The 13,855-nt window shown below is 43.2% G+C and overlaps 1 protein-coding gene across 1 annotated transcript; it reads right to left on the reverse strand.

The window, feature by feature from the left end:
• Nucleotides 1-1,335: 1,335 nt before the first annotated feature.
• Nucleotides 1,336-9,760, reverse strand: S100Z (S100 calcium binding protein Z). Its single transcript, XM_055113089.1, has 2 exons — nucleotides 3,644-9,760; nucleotides 1,336-1,473 (listed from the first exon to the last, which is right to left on the reverse strand). Exons 1-2 carry the CDS (start codon nucleotides 3,782-3,784, stop codon nucleotides 1,336-1,338), a joined length of 279 nt encoding a protein of 92 aa, XP_054969064.1. The 5' UTR covers nucleotides 3,785-9,760.
• Nucleotides 9,761-13,855: the final 4,095 nt, after the last annotated feature.

Consider the following 13,855-nt stretch of genomic DNA (forward strand, 5'->3'; position numbering starts at 1 on the left):
TACATGGGTTCTTGTCTACAATAGCAAAACATTCCCAGAAATTCCCAGTAGCCTTCTGCTTGTCTCACATTGTCCAGAACTATTACAAGCCCCACACCGGCTGTTAGAGAGGCTAGGAAATATGGCTTTTTAGCCAGGCACCTTGCCATCCTGCACAAACCAGGGTTCTGATACATAGAAGAAAGGAAGAACAGATATCAGATGGGCAAACAGCAACAGCTATTTTGTCATCCTGGACTTCTCTCTTTTCCTCACACTTCACTATGAATCCATCAGCAAGTCCTATCAGTTCCAGCTCCAAAATACTTAACCAATTCAGCTGCTTCTCTTCATCTCCAGTGCTGAACTGCTGGTCTGATATACCATCATCTCTTAACCAGACCACAGCAAAAACCTCCTAGCTGGTTGGCCACCACGATTGCCATCTCTATAGTCCTTTCTTTACACAGTAGCTAGGGTAATCATTTACACGCATAAATATAATCATATCACTCCCTTTCTTAAAATTCTCCAAAGGATCTGTCATAGCTTGGGTTCCCCCAGAAGGAGACCCTGAGGCCAGGGTTCGTGTAGAAGTCATTTATTTGAGAGATGCAGAAAACTCAGGGTTGGAGCAGGAAAGTGAGATAAGGAAGAAAAGGTAGCCTCCCTTGGGGCCTACCGAGGCTCAGCCCCAGGGGGAAACAGTGGGAAATAGTGTAAAACACTTGCCTCAGAATTATCCAACCCAAGGGGCAAAGGAGGATATTTATATGCCAACTCACAAGAGCTGCTGGCTTCAGCTCTCTTGGCTTGAGCACCTAGCCCTGAACCTATCCATTCCCTGACTAAATCACTGAAAAAGCCAGCACTTCTGCTTAGCCACCTTTCTGCTCATAGACCCTCACACCTTCCATCTGAAACACAGTCACAAGAGAATGGGGAAACCCAGTTAATTTTTTTTAATAGGGTAAGAAGTTCAAAATACAATTTAAGGATATGAATATCCATCTTAGAAATTTGCCAAATTCAAGTCTCATTTGCAAGTAGCTAAATTTTTGTAATGCCCTCTTTTTGACAAACCAGAAAGATGCATATAGCCTCTTAATAATACAGGCAAGTTTCAAGTAGGGCATATGAGATTTAGAATATTTACATAAAGTCAATATTTTAAGGGACACATAATTCAATAGTAGCAATTAATTATTAATATATGCACTGGATATTATAGCTATAAATGACATTACTGGGTCTATAGATCTGAAGGGTATAAATGAACATTAAGTACATAACTTTGGATATATTTCTGCCTTTAGATGAGCTTATTACTTACCTTTATTTTCCTTTCTTCTTCAATTATTCTACAAAGTAATCATTACAAGCAACTGTCAGAGCTGCCACCATGACCACGAATTCATTAAAATCCACTTCGTTGTCCTTATTGGCATCCAGGTCCTGCACTATCTTATCAACCAACTGGGTTTCCTTTTGGCACTAAAATGAGAAAGGAAATTTCTAACTCCCTGGCTCTGAGGTTCATGATGACAATTGAAATTCATCTTCCTTTTATTTACATTAAATTCCTAATTTCCATTTATAGCATCTAAAGACATTTTCTAAGAACCTATTTACAGGTAGGTGTAAACCAGCCACGAATTCTAAACGAATCTAGCCCCCTGCCCCAGCTCCATATAATCCTGGCTCAGACCTAGAAACCAAGAAAAGCAAACAGCAGCTGATCAAAGTGAGTGACTGTTGCTAAAAACACATTTACAGGACATCACAGGTTGAGAGCCAGGACACTAGGAGATAGTCGAGTGACATAGAAAGAGGGAGGATTTGAAGCCAAAAAGGAGAAAAATACCAATGAGGGAATTTGAGCAAATCGCGTAACATTTTAAATGTTTTTATTTCTAAAATTGGGAGGATAATATCTATCCACACATTTCAGGGATACTTCATCAACTTTTGAAAGTGCTTAGAGCACCAGGGTCGCTAGATTTAGCAAATAAAAATACTAGATACCTAGTTAAATTTGAATTTCAAATAAACAACAAATAACTTTTAGTTTTAGTATGTCTCAAGTATTGTATAGGACACAAAATATTTTATCTGGCAGCCTACTTAGCACAGTGTGCCTGACACACAGAAGAGAGGCACCCAAAGAAAGGTAGGTCTTATAAAGATGCCTGCATTTTATGGGTGGAAAGCAAAGAGAAGAGGGAAGACAAGGTTCAGGAAGGTTGGGACTGTGAAGCACCCACCTCTCCTGTGACTGGTGTTGATGAGGAGTGTTTCCAAAAGCAATTCATTTCTTCCAGGAATTCCCCATGCCCCCCTCATTTTCTGCTAACCATTAAATGGTCAGAGAAAAACTTAATTGATCAAAACCAACTTGATTAAAACAATTATAAATTGTACTTGATTAAATAAATGTGCGAAGTTTGACCTACTGAGTTTTTATGCTAAATGTTAAACAGTACAGTAGCCAAAGTTGGCCCCATACAGTGGCTCACGCCTGTAATCTCAGCACTTTGGGAGGCCGAGGCAGGCACATCACTTGAGGTCAGGAGTTCGAGACCAGCCTGGCCAACATAGTGACACTCTGTCTCTACTAAAAATACAAAAAACTTAGCTGGGCGTCGTGGTGCATGCCTGTAATCCCAGCTACTCCGGAGGCTGAGGCACAAGAATCACTCGAACCTGGGAGGTGGAGATTGCAGTGAGCCGAGATCATGTCACTGCACTCCAGCCTAGGAGACACAGCAAGACTCCATCTCCGAAAAAAAAAAAAAATACAGTATTCAAACTGAATGAGAGGAAAAGAAAAGTTTGTGGGAATTCTAAGATCACTATAAAAATGTCGTGAAGACTAAGTTAAAAAATACTTTATAGAGCTTTTCCCAAATAGAGGGTGGGGAGAAACATGTGTTGTAATTAACAGTCTCTGTAGTCTTAACACAAGGTTTGGAGAGAATAACATCACACAAGGGTAGCATATTGTGCTAAAAATCAGTTTAAGTCAACTCTATAAACACCAGCGTGAAGTGTTTTCCTTGGAGGAGGCCCCAAACGCTACAATGTACGGCTTCATATATTAATCTCTCAAACTCCTGGCTATTTTGAGAAATAAATCTGTTTGCTACCCCAGTGGTCACTGGCCAAACACATCCTTCTATCAATCCCAATCAGTCTGTGCTTGGCTGACAAAGCTCTCTAAGTATTTGCCATTCAGTAGAAAATTTGCCACCATAGCATGAAGTACCCCACCTCTGAAGGTGAAGTACCCCTTCACCTCTGGCCCAATACATAATTTACAGACAGCTGGACCAAGCTCGAGGTATAACTAGCTGTAACTAGTTATAACTATAACTCTGGCTATAATTAGCTACATCTTTGCTGCACCAGAATGTTAATTGGTGAAAGTCAAAAATACAATTTTTACCACTTAGAAACCCTAACCCCAGGTAATACGAAAAAGGGCACATGCCTATGTACACAGAAAACAAACGTCTCCAGTGTTTGATTCCCCTATATTTTGAATCTCTGTACAAATTTTACTGCATTTGTGACAGAATCACAGGACAGTATGAACCCAAAGGCTGTCCTGGAATCTGCACCTCATCTACCCTCAAATGAATACAGCAGCAAACGCCTGACTCACCGAGAGGAATTCCGTGAGCTCTCGCTGCAGGAGCAGTTTCAGTTCCCCCTTGCTGAGCTTGAATCTCTTCCTTTCCTTGCCAGAATAGCGGTGGAAGATTCTAATCATGGTGTCCATGGCCATCTCGAGCTGGGTGGGCATGTCGGCAGCAGAACTGACCACTCCAGAAGCAGGCCACCAAACCCGGGGAGAAGACACTTGTTCAGAATAAACAGATGAGGAAACACCAACGCTTTCATTAAAACAGAATATTACAATCCCCTGAGTCAGCCCGCCACACAAGTGATCGTTGTTAAAAACATAATAGTCTGCGCAGGCGCGGTGGCTCAAGCCTGTAATCCCAGCACTTTGGGAGGCAGAGATGGGCGGATCACAAGGTCAGAAGATCGAGACCATCCTGGCTAACACGGTGAAACCCCGTCTCTACTAAAAATACAAAAAAAAAAATTAGCCGGGCGCGGCGGCGGGCGCCTGTAGTCCCAGCTAGCTACTCAGGAGGCTGAGGCAGGAGAATGGCGTGAACCCGGGAGGCGGAGTTTGCAGTGAGCCGAGATCGCGCCACTGCACTCCAGCCTAGGCGACAGAGCGAGACGCCGTCTCAAAAAAAAAAAATAATAATAATAATAATAGTCTTTCATTAAAGAGTGTTCCACCCATGCTGGGGCAAGCTGCAAATAAGCACTTTGCAGCTGAGTTGTTTCTCCTCGCTAATCCCTACACCCCCAAGAGGTAGCAGCTCCAGCATATTCATAAGACAACCAGGTAACAGGTACAAAGTCAAACTAAAATATAGAATTTAAAAATAAATAAAAATAGGAAGGAAAATACCTACCTGTTCAACAGTTACACAGCTCTGTCAATGGTTGTTTACCATTAAACTATAAGCATTTATACGTGGGGGAGGGGGAAACGTTCTCCCCAGCACACCTGTTTCCAGGAAGATGAAAATTGCCAGTGACAAGAGATTCAAAGGAAGGTGCCTCTGCTCCGTATTTAATCACCAAAATGAACAGGTGTGAGCTGCTGCCCCAAGGGTCATTGAAGAAGGCTAGTGCTCATTGGGTGCATTAGATAAGAAGGCAAAGACAAAGCAAGAGGAAGCCTTATCTCTCTTTAGGGGAGTGTGGATAGAAATGCAATTAGTTGCTAGGAAGTTGATGATGGGGAAGAACTCTAAAAATAGGGGAGCAAAGAAGAAACACTAGTTCCAACCTGGAGATGCCTCAGCAAAGCCAATAGCAAGGACAAAGGAGTAAATTCATAGTAGATTAAACTAACCCAAAGGACAGTTGAAAAAAAAAAAAAAAAGAGGAAGTGCTCCATGCACTGATTTAGAAAGGTACAAAGCAGTGCTCCCAACTGTGTAAAAAAGAAATAATACATGTGTATGTGTGCTTGCAGTTACCTAAGGAGTCACTGAAAGGAAACAAAATATAATACTATGTTGGGAGCTGTCAGGGGTAAGGGGGGAAAGGGTAGAACAGAGTGGTTGGGAGTAAGACTTCCCAGTGTACACCTTTTTAAGTGATTTTAACTTTTTCAGTTATAGGAATGTATTACCTAATAAAAAAGTTGAAATAAACCTCAGAGCAGCTGTGTGTGCAGGAATCCACAACAGATTTCCAAGTGAGAGAAACTTAATAAAGAAAGAGTCCATGTAAAAACCAAAGCCAGATATTGGCCACTGTGCTTTTAAATCCTGCCTGTTCTCTCAGGACTGAAACTTAATTATACGGAAAGCAAGCCAGGATCTCCTTTTTATTTCCCTTCAACAAAGTAGTCAGTATGTAACCTCAACCATCCCATCTGCCCCTGGCCTTGCTGCCTGGGTACTCCACTGCAACCTCCCTGCAAGGTTCCCAGGAGGTGTTCACTGTACACCTAACACAAAATTTTCAAACATATTCAGGCTGGGCACAGTGGCTCAATCCTGTAATCCCAGCACGTTGGGAGGCAGATCACTTGAGGTCAGGAGTTCGAGACCACCCTGACCAAAATGGTGAAACCCTGTCTCTACTAAAAATACAAAAATTAACTGGATATGGTGGTGCACGCCTGTAGTCCCAGCTACTCGGGAGGCTGAGGCAGGAGAATTGCTTGAACCCAGGAGGCGGAGCTTGCAATGAGCCAAGATCACGTCCCTGCACTCCATCCTGGGTGACAGAGTGAGACTCCGTCTCAAAAAAAAAAAATTGTTAGTTTTTATTGTCAAAGTAATATAGGTAAAATAATATTTTGAATACTTAGGAGTATGAAATAGTAAAATTCTCTCTCACCATTCCCTACCCTAGTAATTACCCTTTGTAAATTTTTCCTGTGTGGGAGGCAGTATCATGGTGGCTAAAAGCATGAACTGCCTGGCTTTACCTCTCACCTCTGCCACTAGTTGTGTGATCCTGTGCTGGTCAATTAGCATCTATGCTGCATTTTCCCCATTAGTCTAAATGGGGATGACCATAGCACCTACTCAGAATGGAAAAAACAAACTCTATACAATATTTATTTTATTTATTTATTTATTATTATTTTTGAGGCAAGGTCTGACTCCGGTTGCCCAGGCTGGAGTGCAGTGGTGCCATCACAGCTCACTGCAGCCTCGACCTCCTGGGCTCAGATAATTCTTCCATCTCAGCCTCCCAAGTAGCTGGGACTACAGGTTCACACCACCATGCCTGGCTAATTTTTATTTTTATTTTTGTATTTGTAGTAGAGATGGGGTTTCGCCATGTTGCCCAGGCTGGTCTTGAACTCCTGAGCTCAAGCAATCTGCCTGCCTTGGCCTCCCAAAATGCTGGGATTACAGGTGTGAGCCACTGCACCCAGCCTTATTTTATTTATTTTTTTAAGACAGAGTCTCGCTCTGTCACCCATGCTGGAATGCAGTGGCCCAGTAATGGCTCACTGCACCTCAACCTCGCAGGCTCAAGCGATCCTCCTGCTTCAGCCTCCTGAGTAGCTGGGACAACAGGCACATGTTATCATGCCTGACTAATTTTTTTATTTTTGTAGATATGGGGTCTCCCTATGTTTCCCAGGCTGGTGTCAAACTCCTGGCCTCAAGTGATCCTCCTGCCTTGGCCTCCCAAAGTGCTGGGATTACAGGCTTTAGCCACCTTACATTGTCTCTGTGAAATACTTAAAGAGGTTTATTTTGAGCCGATATGAGTGACCACGGCCCAGGGAACTGTCTCAAGAGGTCCTAAGAAAGTATGCCCAAGGTGGCAGGTTACAATTTAGTTCATTATTTATTTATTTTTGAGATAGGGTCTCCCGCTGTCACCCAGACTGGAGTGCAGTGGTGCAATAATGGCTCACTGCAGCCTCGAACTCCCAGGCTCAAGCAATCCTCCCACCTCAGTTTCCTGAATAGCTGAGACCACACACAGGTGCATACCACCATTCCTGGTTAATTTTTTATTTTTTACTTTTTTTAGAGATGAGGTCTCACTATGCTGCCCAAGCTGGTCTCAAACTCCTGGGCTCGAGTGATCCTCCTGCCTTAGCCTCCCAAAGTGCTGAGATTATGGGCATGAGCCACTGTACCTGGCCAAAATTTGGTTTTATATGTTAAGTTATAGGCGAAGTCATAAATCAGTATATGTAAGGTGTACATTGGTTTGGCTCAAAAAGGCAGGGGTGTGGGGCTTACAGATCACAAGTGGATTCAAAGATTTTCGGGCAGGGCCCGGTGGCTCACGCCTGTAATCCCAATACTTTGGGAGGCCGAGGTGGGTGGATCATCTGAGGTAAGGAGTTTGAGACCAGCTTGGCCAACATGGTGAAACCCTGTCTCTACTAAAAATACAAAAAAAAAATTAGCCGGGTGTGGTGGTGCATGCCTGTAATCCCAGCTACTCAGGAGGCTGAAGCAGGAGAATCACTTGAACCTGGGAGGTGGAGGTTGCAGTGAGCCAAGATCATGCCACTGCCCTCCAGGGTGGGTGACAAAGCGAGACTCTGTCTAAAAAAAAAAAAAAAGAGTTTCTGATTGGCAATTTGTTGAAAGAGTTAAGCATTGTTGTCTAAAGACTTGAAGTCAGCAGAAAGAAATTCTTGAGTTAAGATAAAGGGGGTTATGGAAGCCAAGTTTCTTCTTATGTAGATGAAACCTCCAGGTAGCAGCCTTCAGAGAGAATAAATGATAAATGTTTCTTTTTGGACCTTAAAAAGTGTCAAATTCGTAGTTAATTTCTCCTAGATCTGGAAAGGCCTAGCTGCATTAATGGAGATTCTCTATAGATGCAAAATTTCCCTCATAAAAGATGGCTTTACAGGACAATTTCAAAATATGTCAGAGAAGTCTATTTTGGGGTAAAATATTTTGATTTCCTTCATGGTCTGCTATCTGTCATGTGATGCTACCAGAGTGAGGTTGGAATTTGGTATCCCAAAAGGAAAGAGGTACAATGAGGCCTGTCTGACCTGTCTTCCCATCAAGGCCTGGAATTCAGTTGTTCAGGTTTCTCTGGGGTCCCCTGGGCCAAGAGAGGGTCTGTTCCGTCAGTTGAGGAGCTTAGGATTTTATTTTATTTTATTTTTTTCTTTGTAGAAATGGAGTCTTGCTATGTTGCCCATGCTGGTCCCAAACTTCTGGCCTCAAGCAATCCTCCCACCCCAGCCTCCCAAAATGCTGGGATTATAGATGTGAGCCTGCGTGCCCAGCCTCCTCATTTTTTAATGCACTTTCCCCTCTCCAGCTCTTAAATGTTGTTCCCACTGTGGTCTCAGCTACTCCTATAATTTCAGTCTCTCCCAAGATTATATTTCTTGGCCCAGATCTGTCTGCTAAGCTCCAGAACCATCTATCCAACAGCCTGCTGGACCACATCTCTACCTGAATGTCCCACAAGCTTTTCAAACTCAATTCGGACTGTCCACTAAAGAAAAAAAAAAATCAAGCTTTTAGAAAGTTAAAACTAGTTTTACTCAGGAATCTTACTGAGGACTATAGACCAAGGTCTACATCCTGGGAGCAGCCCTTCAGAGGGGTTCTGTGAGACTGCTGCAGCAAGGTAGCTCCACCCGCAGCTTCTACACAGGCCTTGGGGGTTCACTACATGCAAAGTCACATCAAACTTGCAGAAGTTACATTAAAGCAGAATCACATCAAGGTTTGTGTATAAGAGTACATCTGGTATAGATTACAGAGGCATCATCCCTAACCCCATCAGACGTTATGTTACCTATAGGAAAAGGCATTAATTAGGCTTATTTACCTATTAAGGAATGCGATGACTCAGCCGAGACACGGGACTGTATGCTGTATCCTTTGTCTTCAAAGCATTTTTCTGGAGAGCTGGGTGTCTACACAGAGTCAGGGGCTTGTGAAATTACACTTGCAAGCAGATATGAGTAAATATGTCTTTTTACGTTTGCTACTTTATCTCACGGGACCTAAGCAAAACTCATCCCCTCAGTCATCTCAAACATCCAGTTCCTTGGTCACACCAGCTTCTGTCACAATTTTTTTTTTTTTTTGAGATGGAGTCTTAGTCTGTCACCCAGGCTGAAGTGCAGTGACAGGATCTCAGCTCACTGCAACCTCTGCCTCCTGGGTTCAAGCAATTCTCCTGCCTCAGCCTCCTGAGTAGCTGGGATTACAAGTGGGCACCGCCAAGCTGGGCTAATTATTTTGTGTGTTTTTAGTATAGACGGGGTTTCACCATGTTGGCTAGGCTGGTCTTGAACTCCTGGCCTCAAGTGATCCACCTGCCTCAGCCTCCCCAAGTGCTGGGATTACAGGCGTGAGCCACTGCACCCAGCCACAATTCTTAAATACCAACTAAACTGGTCCACTTCTCTCCATTCTTCACCACCTTTGGGGCCTTTTAATTTTTGGTCCCTATTACTGCAGTGGCTTCCTTACTGCTCTTTCTACTTTCTACCATGCCCCTCCATTCTCACCTCTATTCTGCTGTCAGAGAAGCTGATCTAAAACACAAATCAACACCCACGCTCCTGGCCATTCAAAGGGCTGGCCCTGCCTGCAAACTGACCATGGTGTTGGGAGCTCCCATTCTTCCATGCCTTTGCAGGTTCTGAGCCCACTGTGTGGAAAGCTAATTCCATCTACTCCTTTAAGATCAGTTCAAATGTCATCTCCTCTTGGACATTTTCCTGCACTCTTCCCAACTACCCACCCCACATCCCCCCATCTCTGATAGGTGCCTTCTCTGTCCTCTCCTATTTCCTACCTTATGTTTGTTTTTCTCATCATTGCACTTACCATACATTCCCAACATCACGTTTTTTTTTGTCTGCCATATGTTCCCCACCCTCCACACTTTGAATGAGTTCCTTGATGTCAGGGTTGATATCTGGTTCATCTATGCATTCCACAGCATTTAGCACAGGGACAGGCATATGGAAGTGCTCAGAAATCCTCACTGATGGATGGATTCATAAACAAATCAATCAGAGAGGGAAACATAATATTCCCCAAGAGTTGAGCCTTGTCTAGTTTAACTGCCAAATAATTATTTGATTGCCTTTATTCCACATAAAAATTTGCTTCATCAAAGGGAGAAAGAGAAACAGACAGACAACAGTCATGTCAATGAATATAAAGAGTTTGAGCTGGACGTGGTGGCTCACGCCTGTAATCCCAGCACTTTGGGAGGCTGAGGCGGGTAGATCACTTGAGGTCAGGAGTTTGAGACCAGCCTGACCAAAACGGTGAAACCCCGTCTCTACTAAAAATACAAAAAGCAGTGAGATGTGGTGGCATGCGCCTGTAGTCCCAGCTACTCGGGAGGCTGACGCAGGAGAATTGCTTGAACCCAGGAGACAGAGGTTACCGTGAGCCGAGATAATGCCATTGCACTCCAGCCTGGGTGTTGCAGCGAGACTCTGTCGCAAAAAAAAAAAAAAAGAGTTTGAATTTGGAATAAAATATTATTTAATTCCAAATCAAGTTGTTGAAGTTATAGATGCACTAAAATCAGTAAATCTCACAGAGTATATGGGTCTCAACAGTATTATATTTAAATCATATTTAACCATAAAATAATTTACTCGGAGAACTCAGTTGGCAGGTAAAACTCCTAATAGAATAGATATTGAAAATTGTAATGCTGTAATTTGATTCAAGGGATGAAAATGTGGCTTCTACATCTTGGCTCTTGGGGTTTAAAAGCAAGGTGATTTTCTCTTTGTTTCTTCTGGGCTTTGGCAGAGCTAAATATATCCTTTGGTACATGCTGCCCCTTAGTGTCAATCTCCAGGACTGCACCTGGCAGCCCTCTAATTCCCAGAATGCACTTGAAATCCTATTTATAAAGCCCTTTCTTCAGGGGCTTATCTTTATATAACCCAGCCTCAGCCCCTGCCCTCCAGGAGACTTTCAGAAACAAAGGCAATGTCAAAAGGCTCAAAAAGAATCTGTCAGGCTAGAGACACAAATTTACGGGTGACATGAAATCCCAGGAGGGGGAGACACACCTGTTGATAGCACAGAGGGTTATCCTGTGCACCTTGCTTGCTCTATTAATTACCTCCATTGCACTTCGCAATTTTGGTATGAGTCATAGCCCTTAGGGCGTAAAGGTCTGAGATAGTGTGCAAAGAATGGGAGAAATGATCAGATTTGGGGGGAGCTTAAAAGTAATGACTGTGGCCGGCCGCAATGGCTCACGCCTGTAATCCCAGCATTTTGGGAGGCCAAGGTGGGTGGATCACCTGAGGTCAGGAGTTTGAGACCAGCCTGGCCAACATGGCGAAACCCCATCTCTACTCAAAATACAAAAATTAGTCGGGCATGGTTATGCATGCCTGTAATCCCAGCTACTCGGGAGGCTGAGGCAGGAGGATCATTTGAACTCGGTTGCAGTGAGCTGAGATCACACCACTATACTCCAGCCTGGGAGACAGAGTGAGACCCCGTCTCAAAAAAAAAAAAAAAAAGAAAAAGAAAAGTAAGGATGATTTTAGAGAAAAAAACTGGTAAATATCCACAAAGGTGGGAGCAAAAGGAGAAAAGATATTTGTAAGTGAGGCATTGGTCATGGAGCCTGAAAGACAAGACGTATGTGAAGAAGAGGCGTCCTGTCAACCGGGCAGGCAGACACCCTCCTTAGACTGAGGACACCCCCAGAGTGTCTGAGCCAGGAACTGCCCTGGGGCCAAGACTACAGTCATACAGGAGGCTAAGTTGCTTCCTCCTAAACTCTCCAGTTTTTGTCTTTTTATGTAACCAGATTCAAATGTTCTATCATTTTCCTAGCAACAGCATGAGGAATCTCAGTGGGAGGGACGGACCTCAGAAGGGTGGACACTTTTGAGGGTGGTGAGTATGTTTATTATCTTGACTGTGGTGATGGTGTCACTGGTGTATACAGATGTCAAACTTACCAAAGTGTATATTTTAAATATGTGCAGTTTATTGTGTGTCAATTATAACTTAAAGCTATTTTTAAAAGGAAAGAAAGAAGCTTTCCTAGAATCGCACAACTATGTTGTAGCAGAGCTGAGACTCAGACCCATGCTTGTCTGACAAAAGATAAAATCATGCAGCCATTTAAAATTAGAATTATAAAGACTACAAAAATGCAAAAAAAATGTCAGGAAAATGGTAAGTGAAACTAACAAAGTAGAAATTATACATATGCTGTAATGGATAAATTTTGTGTACCTAAAGAGGGAAAATGAAATAGTCCTGTGTTATTTAATGACAGAAATATATTCTGAGAAATGCGTCATTAGGTGATTTTGTCATTGTGTGAACATCGTAGAGTATACTTACACACACGTAGATGGTACAGCCCACTACACACCTAGGCCATATGGCATAGCCTATTGCTCCTAGGCTATAAACCTGTACAGCATGTAACTGTGCTGAATACTGCAGGCAACTGTAATGCAATAGTATTTGTGTAGTTAAATATAGAAAAGTTACAGTAAAAATATGTATAAAAGATAAAAAAATAGTACACCTTTATAGGACACTTACCATGAGTGGAGCCTGCAGGACTGGAAGTTGCTCTGTGTGAGTTGGTAAGTAAATGGTGAGTGAATGTGAAGGCCTAGGACCTAGGACACTACTATACACTGCTATAGCCTTCATAAACATTGTACAGTTAGGCTACACTAAATTTATTTTATAATACTTTTCATGGCCAGGTGTGGTGGCTCATATCTGTAATCCTAGCACTTGGGGAGGCTGAGGCAGGCAGATCATTTGAGCCCAGAATTTCGAGACCATTGTGGGCAACATAGTGAAACCCTGTCTCTGCTAAAAATACAAAAATTAGCCGGGCATGGTGGCGCATGCCTGTAGTCCCAGCTACTTGGGAGGCTGAGGTGGGGGGACCACTTGAGGCTGGGAGGTGGAGGTTGCAGTGAGCCAAGATCACTACACTGCACTCCAGCCTGGGTGACAGAGCAACACCCTGTCTCAAAAACAAGCAAACAAACAAACAAACAAAAATTTTTCTTTCTTCAAAATAAGTTAACCTTACCTTACTGTAACTTTTTTTTTTCTTTTTTTCTTTGAGATGGAGTCTCACTCTGTCGCCCAGGCTGGAGTGCAGTGGTATGATCTCAGCTCACTGCAACCTCTGCTTCCCAGGTTCAAGTGATTCTCCTGCCTCAGCCTCCTGAGTAGCTGGGATTACAGGCACCCGCCACCACACCTGGCTAATTTTTTTATTTTTAGTAGAGACGGGGTTTCACCATGTTGGCCAGGCTGGTCTCGAACTGCTGACCTCAAGTGATCCACCCACCTCAACCGCCCAAAGTGCTGGGATTACAGGCATGAGCCACTGCACCCAGCCAACATTTTAGCTTTATAAGCTTTTAAATATTTTAAACTTTTTGACACTTTTGTAATAACACTTCACTTGAAACACACACTGTACAGCTGTACAAATTTTTTCTTTATATTTTTATTCTATAAGTTTTTTCTATTTTTAATTTTTTTTTTTAACTTTGTAAACTTTTTCATTAAAAACTAGGACACGGGCCGGGTGCAGTGGCTCACGCCTGTAATCCCAGCACTTTGGGAGGCCAAGGCAGGTGGATCACCTGAGGTCAAGAGTTTGAGACCAGCCTGACCAACATGGTGAAATCCTGTCTCTACTAAAAATACAAAAAAAATAGCCAGGCCTGGTGGTGTGCACCTGTAATCCCAGCTACTTGGGAGGCTAAGGCAGGAGAATCACTTGAAGCCGGGAGGCGGAGGTTGCAGTGAGCCAAGATCGCACCACTGCACTCCAG

The sequence above is a fragment of the Pan paniscus genome, chromosome 4 (genome assembly GCF_029289425.2).
Source record: "Pan paniscus chromosome 4, NHGRI_mPanPan1-v2.0_pri, whole genome shotgun sequence".
Lineage (NCBI taxonomy): Eukaryota > Metazoa > Chordata > Mammalia > Primates > Hominidae > Pan > Pan paniscus.